The sequence below is a fragment of the Belonocnema kinseyi genome, chromosome 7, assembly GCF_010883055.1.
Source record: "Belonocnema kinseyi isolate 2016_QV_RU_SX_M_011 chromosome 7, B_treatae_v1, whole genome shotgun sequence".
NCBI classification, from domain to species: domain Eukaryota; kingdom Metazoa; phylum Arthropoda; class Insecta; order Hymenoptera; family Cynipidae; genus Belonocnema; species Belonocnema kinseyi.
Genome location: NC_046663.1, coordinates 108,572,391 through 108,581,360, shown reverse-complemented (window position 1 = coordinate 108,581,360; position 8,970 = coordinate 108,572,391). Strand labels below are relative to the sequence as shown.

General features: G+C 30.1%; 1 protein-coding gene across 1 annotated transcript in view; it reads left to right on the top strand.

Moving 5' to 3' along the window:
* LOC117176112 (myb-binding protein 1A) overlaps positions 1-3,519 on the top strand; it is an 11,722-nt gene extending 8,203 nt beyond the window's left edge. Inside the window, exons 7-8 of the mRNA XM_033366165.1 lie at positions 2,479-2,906; positions 2,989-3,519. Coding sequence (XP_033222056.1) covers positions 2,479-2,906; positions 2,989-3,403 — 843 coding nt within the window. The 3' untranslated portion in view covers positions 3,404-3,519. The remainder of the gene's footprint in view (positions 1-2,478; positions 2,907-2,988) is intronic.
* The last annotated feature ends 5,451 nt before the right edge of the window (positions 3,520-8,970 follow it).

The window sequence follows — 8,970 nt, the reverse complement described above, 5'->3', positions numbered from 1 at the left end:
TCTTCTAATTTCGGAAGTTTTCAATTCGAAATTATTTTTTCAACAATTTTTACAACATATTATTCAAAAATAGTTTATTTATGGATTTTTTTAGTTTTTTACAATTTTCATGTTAGAAAATGAAAATTCAATGATGTGAACTCGTAATTTGCGCGCGTACATTTATTCCTAGTGTCTACTAAAACGCATCTCTGTATTTTCCTTTATTCGACACAAAAATTTCCTTATCCTGCTTATTATATTATTTAAAGTCAGTAGATTTCTTGCAGAAAATTTGGCTAAATTTTATCGACTTCCATAATTTATCATATACGGGAAAAAACCTTGAGTTTTGCAAAGAGATTTAACTTTTTTCTGAACCATGAGAAATTACAAATATTTACCGAGAGAAAGCCGGTAGATGAAAATTCATAAAATTGTGGCCACCCTGAAATCGAGAAAGTTTTTCAAACTAAAAATGGTAAGAATTAGGTATTTTCACTTTAACCATAAGCTAACTTCACTTTGTTAAAAGCTGAGGGGAAAAAATGGATCAAATGCATGGAACAAAACTTTATTTCTGTAATATGTTTGTAATTAATAATCATGATTATCATTTTATTATTTCATTAAATAGTAATTAAAATATAAAAACTATTTTTCAACTATACTTATATAGAAAAAATTAGCTTTTACGAAGATAATGGCAAAATAGGGCAAAACTGAACAAAATCTCATGCATTTGGTCCCTTATTTTCTCCTCAGCAATCTACGACGTGAAGTTAGCTGTTGATTGAAGTTTAAATACCTAATTAAACAATTTTAAATTAAATAAGTTCCAAAAAGTTAAAAATATTTGAATTCGAATGACTTCAAGGATAAACTACGTTAAATAAAAGTAAACGGAACAAAAAATTATCAATTTTCGACTGCAAGAAGTTAAACATTCAGCTAATTTATATTTGAATAATTTAAAGCATGTAGAAATTCCGGGGATTTAAAATCACTTCAAAATTAAAATTTTCATTATTGGAGAAATGTAATAATTTTATTGGAATTAGTGAAGTAGTAATTAATTTTCACAAATTATATTTATCTGTGCATACATTTCAAATCCGAATTTAATTATTTTTATTTTGCTCGATTTTTTTCATTAGATATATTGATCTCTTTTTTTAAAAGCATGAAACTGTCAACGTGAGAATTTGAGCAATAAAAAAATCTTTATAAACACCTGGATGTTAGAAACTAAAGTTCTTTAGCAACTCTGGTATAAGAAATTGAATTAACAAGTTTGATAAAAAATGCAAATAACAACTTATCAAAATAGCACTTCTATAATTTTGATAATGCTATGTTAAAAAAAATGACCAGTTGGTGTTTTGTATCTAAAAATTTTACTGTGCATTCCTAAAGGGAGATATTTTCAAAATTGAATGCGAATTGCTTTACTTATAATATTTAAAAAACCTTCGAGTCAGTTTCAGACCTTCGTGATTTAAATTAACCCTTAGTTACCCAATTTGGCCGTTTTTGTCCGTCAATTTTAAGCACAGACAACTTTGCTAATTATGCTGGAGAAGATCTGAAAATTTATTGGCGGGTATTTTCGAGTCTGCTTTTTCAGAATCTGAACCGAAAATTTCGAAAAAAAACCACCACTTCCCACCCTATTTTTCAATTAGAAAAAAGACGTGACTTTTCAAGGTAATTTTTTTTTAAATCGCATTTTCGATGAGAAAGAGGTCTTAACAATAGCTAAAATCACAAAAACTCCGGCTCAAAATGTCCAAATAATAAAGTTATACACACAGAAAATTCATTTTTCATCATTAAGGGGTTGTAGGACCACCCCTAAAATAACAAATTTACGAAAAATCGCTGTTTTACGGATTGTTCAGAAAAAAGTTGTGTCCACTTTGAAAATAGTTAAAAATGGAGGAAAGCATATCGCAAATAATAGAAAAAATATTTTCTTTTGTTATCTAAGGTTAAATTTCGTTACCACCCCATAAAATAGCCCAAGGGGTGACAATTGGCTGTGTTTAAAAAATTCTATTTTCAATACCAAAAAATTGTACAATTGTATAATAGCGTTTTTTCGTAAATATGTTATTTTAGGGGCGGCCGTACAACCCCTCAATGATGAAAAATAAATTTTGTGTGTGTATAACTTTATTGTTTGTACATTTTGAGCAATTAAAAAAATTACCTTAAAATATCACGTTTCCTTTTTTAAATTGAAAAATAGGGTGGGAAGGGGTGGTTTTTTCAAAATTTTCGGGTCAGATTCTGAAAGAGCACATTCGAAAATACCCACCAATGCATTTTCAGATCTTTTCCAGCATAATTAACAAAGTTGTCCATACTTAAAGTTGATGGACAAAAACGGACAAATTGGGTCAATAAGGGTTGAAAGTTTATTTTAAAAAAATGCATATCACTATTGGCAGTATTTTGTATCTCTGACACTTCTATAATTGCCATTTACATTTTCAGGTGGAATTTGCTTTCGATAAAGAAATCAGGTCCTTCAGACGAAGTCAAGCTTTAGAACTTCTCTTAGTGGTCTATCGAAACGGGAGACTTTTAAGGGATGAAGAACACCAAGAGACGAGATTAAAGATTGAAAAAAAATTGTCCAAAAATAGCATCAAGTTGCTAAACGAATTAAGTGCGGCGCAGGGTGAAAATGGCGAGGCGAATCCAAAAGATGAGCACGCAGTTGGCAAGGAAATAAGGCAGAAGTTTGTTCGGCATTTATTTGTATTGTTACATGCAGTTCGTCCTCATCATTTGCCATCTGCCTGGAATTGGGAAAAAGTTTCGGTAGCTATGGCGATTTATAGACCAAATGCTTCACTTTCTAAAGATGCTAAAGCTGCTTATAACAGATTAGCTTCACAGATTGGCGCACCAATTAACTCGTGAGTCTAATACAAATTAATGTTAGTATAGAAAAATCTAGAGTATTATACTAATTTGTTTTATTTTACCTTCATTTTACAGATGGGTCAAGAAAAACGAAGTGAAGAAGGAAAACGAAACTAATGGATTATCAGAGCAAAATGGAACAGTCGAGGAACAAAGTACAGATGAAATTGCAGATCAAGTGAAGGAAGAGGACTCGGTAAAATCTAAGAAGAAGAAGAAGAAGAAGAAGAAGAATATTGGTAACCAGAGGGAAAAACAGAAGTTGAAAAAGGAAGCTAGTAAATTACGAGTAGAGGCAATGTCTCAGGGCTTGGAATCTTGTGACTTTAGTTCCGTTGTTCTGACGAACGGGTCAGGTGAATATGAAAATGTTAAAAATGAAGAGGAAGAAACCGAGGAGAAGGTAAAGAGTTCTAAGCATAAAAGGAATAGTCAGGGTACTTCTAATCACCCGAATAAAAAAAAGAAAACGAGTGTAAGCGCAATTTAGAAATTAACTGGAATGTATATTCCAAAATTTGAAGAACTAGTTGTTATTTTTATATATATTATCAACAGTTTGTAAATAATACGTATTAATAAAAAAATAGGTTTGGCAGAACTTAAGATTCGAAGTTAAAAATTTCTTGAGGATCGAATCCATTTCAAATCAGGCAGGTTCTACACTTGAAGTCGCAGAATCTCTCGGATTTAAAATATAATATTTTTTGGAGGAAATTAGGCGATATGTTATCTTGCGATTTGTGAAAAAGAAATTTTTCACGATTTTTTTCTTTAAAGTTATGTAGCCCTTGCGCTTTACCTTCATACCTGATTGGTTTAGAAAATTGAATCTATTCAAAAAAGTTAATGTCAAAATTTGAAACTTAGCAAAACAAGTAGCAGAGAACATTAAGAGGTTATTATGTTAAATTTACGTATACTAAACCTTAAATCTTCATAGTTTATTACCAACTTTATTTAGAAATAAATTAAAAATGTGAGATCTTGACTGGATAGGCATGTAAGTGTTTCCATATAAAACAATTTGGGTTGAATTTGTATTTGTCTAAAATAGATAGTTATTAAAAAATTGAAACTAACTTATTGAATAGTTTGACATTGAATGTCATCTTTTTTGAAAAGTCGGTAGTGGGATCAAAGCGAGTAGAAGTCGCGATAAGTTATAGTGCGATAAGTGGGAGGGTACTGTATTCGCAATATTTAACATGACTTTCTACATTTTGGTAGAGTTTATCGCCTTCTTTCGATGTTCTGCGAAAAATTTAGAAAAGAGAAAATGTTGAAAATGAACAAAATGGCCGTGGTTTTTCTGAAAATACCAAAAGACAATTTTCGCGAAAAACCCACTCATATTTTTTGTTGAATTTGTACTATCAAAGGAAAATATCTTGTTAGTTTGATGCGGGCTAAATAACTTTTGTGGCCAGGAAAATAATTTTTTTTCTAAAATCAACTTTTGGTGTTTGTCTTGCTTTCAACAACAGATACGAACAAATGTTAGGAAAATAATTTGCACAGTTAAAAAAGTTACAAAAAAATTTCTTTACTCATTTATGATATCTTATACCGTGTCCGAGATATTTATAAAAAACTTTTCTTTTTTGCAAAAATGGCTTAGCCCGCATAAGCCTGATAGAATATCTTTTTTCATTATATAAACAAAAATGTGTAAAAAATATTTTGATAAAATAGAAAGGTGGGACTTGTGTCCCTTTTCACATAAATTTCCCATATTTTTCTAATCATACAACTGTTTATTTTTATTTTTCATATATAAATCATCAATTTAAATGCAAAATGTCTCCTTTTTTTATATAATTTTATGATAGTTTAATATCTGTGCAGATTTAGATTCACAATATTGGGTAAAACTCGAAATGTCAAACGACAAGTGTGTCTTGATTGTGAAAATGCACAGAAAAGCAATTTATAATATATTTAATAACAGATTTGTACATTTAAAAGAATTGGCTGCTCTGCAGCAACTGCAGTCTCCCGACAGATATATTTAATTTTTTCACTTTTCCTGGAAACGATACGAAAATTCGATTTTACGAAAAAAAATTCTCATGACCACAAAAGTTATTTAGCCTTCTTAAAATTTACAAGATCTTCTCCTTATGATAGTACAAATCCACGAAAAAATGGTTAAAAAACATAAGTGTGGATTTTTTGAGAAAATCGACTTTTGGTATTTTCATAAAAACCACCGCCATTTTGTTAATATTAAACATTTTCTTGAGGATTTCGAAAGAAGGCAAGAAACTCTCTCGGAATGATGAAAGAAATCTTAAATGTCTCAATTAGGTCAAATGTTATATATAACTTCAAAGAAATAGTGGTAGTTTTTTTTGAAAACGGATCATTACAAATTAAAAAATTTGAATTCAGGAACTGAAGTAAAAAAACACAGTTCACTTGATACAACATATGAGGCGAATACAATGATCAGAGCGGAGAGGTAAGTAGCATGTGCTCTCACTCGCTCGTACTACGAAATACTACGCTCTGTGATAGGGAGTCATTAAACGTTACCCCTCACTACGTTCAAGTCTTGAGGCGTGCAAGGGCGCAGGTCCGTTTCTTTTTCAACCACAAATTTGCCATCCCTCTGTATTCACCGGCACGTTGGCACTCACCATCTTTCCCCAGTTTATTTATTCGTTCATTCATCTGGGTTCAAGTGTGATTAAAACGTTCCAAACGAGAAATGTGTCGGGCAGATGATTGCTTCTGAGTATACTGCAGGGCGTCGAAAAATATAATGTAACTTTTCCTAATTTTAACTTTCAGCTCTATATATTTTTTGTGGGGCTCGGAATATAAAAGTACACTAATGATTTTTCGATCTTTCTATCAAGATAATTCGATGCTGTCATGACTTTTGAGTAGGAATCGTTAAAAAAATTTAGGTTTCACCTCATAATATTTGGTTTATTTTTTTATTTTATAAGGTGGGAAATATTAATTTTACGTTTCAGAGTCTTTTTAACATACTTTACCGCAAGTTCAAATAGGTTATTCTATCAAGCTTTCAACAAATTATAAAGAATTTCCTATTTTTCATAAGAAAAAGGCTTAACTAACAAAAAGAACGTAAGATGTCTCAACTATAGTAAATCAAAACATATTATATATATTTTTCATATTTTTAAAATATTTATTTATCAAATTCCAGTGTTTTTAATGTTTAGAGAAAAAGTGGAGTCACTTGTTATTTTTGGAATAAATTTGGTTAGTTATTCTACATATCACGAAATTTACTAGGGAAGTTTTTTTGAACAGAAGTTTATTTTAAAATGTATAAATAATAATCCCTATTTGAATTTAAAAACATTGAGAGTCCTGCTTATCTGATAACATTAATGAGTTTCGAATTTAGAACGTAACATTTTGATATAATTCAAAATTTCTGTAAATGTTGGAAAAATCGATACTTAATAATTCGGTCGCGTTTTAAATCAAGTTACTGAAAACCTGTAAAAGTTGTATAGTCTGGTTTAATCAATTGTGGCCAATCACAAAAAATAAAGGCCGAAACTGTAGTTAAAGTAAAAATGCTTTCTCATTTGTTGAGATTCTAAATTGTAAGAGGTTTCATTAATTTCCAATCAATAAGAGAATTATTTGAAAAAAAATGATTAAAAGCCTCAGAACTTTTTTCTTAGCGAGTCTAACAAGATAATTTTAGTTTAAGTAATACATATAAATTAAATAGATTTTGATTCCAGAAATGGAAAAAATTATAGGCCGCTTGCAATTGAGTGTTTTTGACGCGCCGTGATCTCCAGAATCGATCGCTGAACTGAAAGTGGGCCGCTTCAGATGTAGGAAGGCTGACAAGTTTAAATAGAATTGAGATTTGGACCAGGCCTTGATGGTCATTCAATTGGATTATGCTGGGAACTAAATTTCGTTAGAGGAATTCAGTGAAATTCCTCACTTTGTGTCCTGATACTTAAAAAAATCTACGGCTAAAAATTCTTTTCTGACTTCTTATTTTTCCATGATTTATTGAAATATTGACATCGCCATTCACTTAATATATTTTTTATTCATTGAAGTTTATTTATAGTAACCAATTCATTGCACGATTAAGAATTCATGGATTTTAATCCTCTTAATTTAATTTGATTGAAACACTCAAAATTATCGATTTAGTACGGAACATTTGAGATTTAATCTTTTTTTAAATAAAAATTTATAATTACACAATTTGGAAGTGAAATTGTAAGTTGAACAATTTTAAATTTTGTGTATACAAATGTCCACTCTCTAACTTTGAATTAGTGAGATTATCACTGAAGTTATCGATGGAGTCTGCTTTACCGATTGACTTTTACTGAATAACCAGTGAAACATTAACAGCGCTAGTCGTAATTTTCACCTAGTGACTGATTTCTATCTATTTCACAAGTTGAAGTCTAAAATTTCAAATTTAGAGAGCAGAATTCCTAAATTGAACAATAAAACATAAACAAGTTTCAATTTATATGCCTAATCTTGAACATTTTGAAACACATGAGTGGGTCACGTGAACAAACTCCTACCCTAACGACACTTTTTATTTTCTAACTTAATTAGTTACATATTTCACATGAAGCGCCACATCGAGTTGAAAATTATTGACAAAAAAAAAATGTTTCATCATTTTAAAAATCTTGAACCAGGCTCACCTGTCTCATTGCTTCTTATTTAGTATCCAAAATGTTCTGCTCGATGTGGCGCTTCGTGTGAAAATAAGTTAGGAAATCAAAAAAGTGTCGGTAAGATAAGGATCTGGTCAAATGACCCACTCATAAAACTTTATGTTTGAGGGCAATAAAATGAAACATTCTAAATAAACATTTAAACTGGACACTCTAATGTTTTTAATTGATTAAATTGAAGAATTAAAAACAGAAAGCCTTAGCCTCAAAAATGATTCTGATGGTAACGTTCAAGCGTTCAATGTTAAAAATTAACCGACCGGAAATTTAAAATTAAACTGCAAGTTTAGAAAATAGTATAGGGGAGAGACAGTAAATTTTAAAAAAGGACACATACAAAAAAGAAAATAATCAATTCTTACAAAAACGTTCTTGGTCACGCGAAAGGTACGCTTGGGACATTAAAAAAAGCATAAAAAACGAACATTTTTTCTAAGAGCTTTTAGGGTTTAAAGATTTATATCCATAAAAATGTAATTTAATGATGTCATTATTTCGTTCATTGTGATTAACAAAAAAAAAATCAACGTTTATTCAACTTCATAAAAATTTGTTATTTTTACATTAGCTGTCGAAGTGACGTTGCAGACAAGGTTAAATAAATTATCCATTGCGATCGTACAATACCTACCGCAAAATATTGCCTCAAACTTACTGTTTTGCCTTTCACGGATATTATTTATTTCCAAGTTATTAAATTATTATTAATGCAACTCTCTTTATATAAAAATAGAGCCTAGTAAGAGTTTCATAAATAATTATACTATATTATACTCATTTTTGTGGGGTTTTAGTCAATTAACAGTTCCCCCTTCATGTTGAAAGTTTTTGATAAAGTATAAACTTTGGTTTATACTTTCTCAGCGCGCATGCGGTGTCAATAATGCCTCGGCACCTGTAGCGGAGCGATAAAAGCGGACAGTACCCGCAGTGGATAATATTGTGTCCTTTGCTAGCATATGAACGGTTTAAAACTTTAAACATTTTGTAGAAACTTATTAAATTAACTTTTCTTATGTGAAAGCATATTTTTGGGTTGAAAACTCAACTGTATTGTAGATAATTCGTGTTCTTGGCGGGAAATTTATCTAAATGTTTGGTTGATCACTCAGATGTTTTCTCCAAAATTGAACTACTCTGTGAAAAATACATTTCTTTGTAAATTAAACTGTTTCGTTCAAAATTGAACTTTTTCTTGAAAATTCATTTTTTTTTTTAGTTAAAGAATCAAGTCTTTTGTAAAAAATTCATCTTTACTTTCAATTCAGATTTTCAAAATTTAAATTACATATAAACCATTTGAATACAATTTGATGTTCGGGAGCAAACTTGAAGTTTTATATAT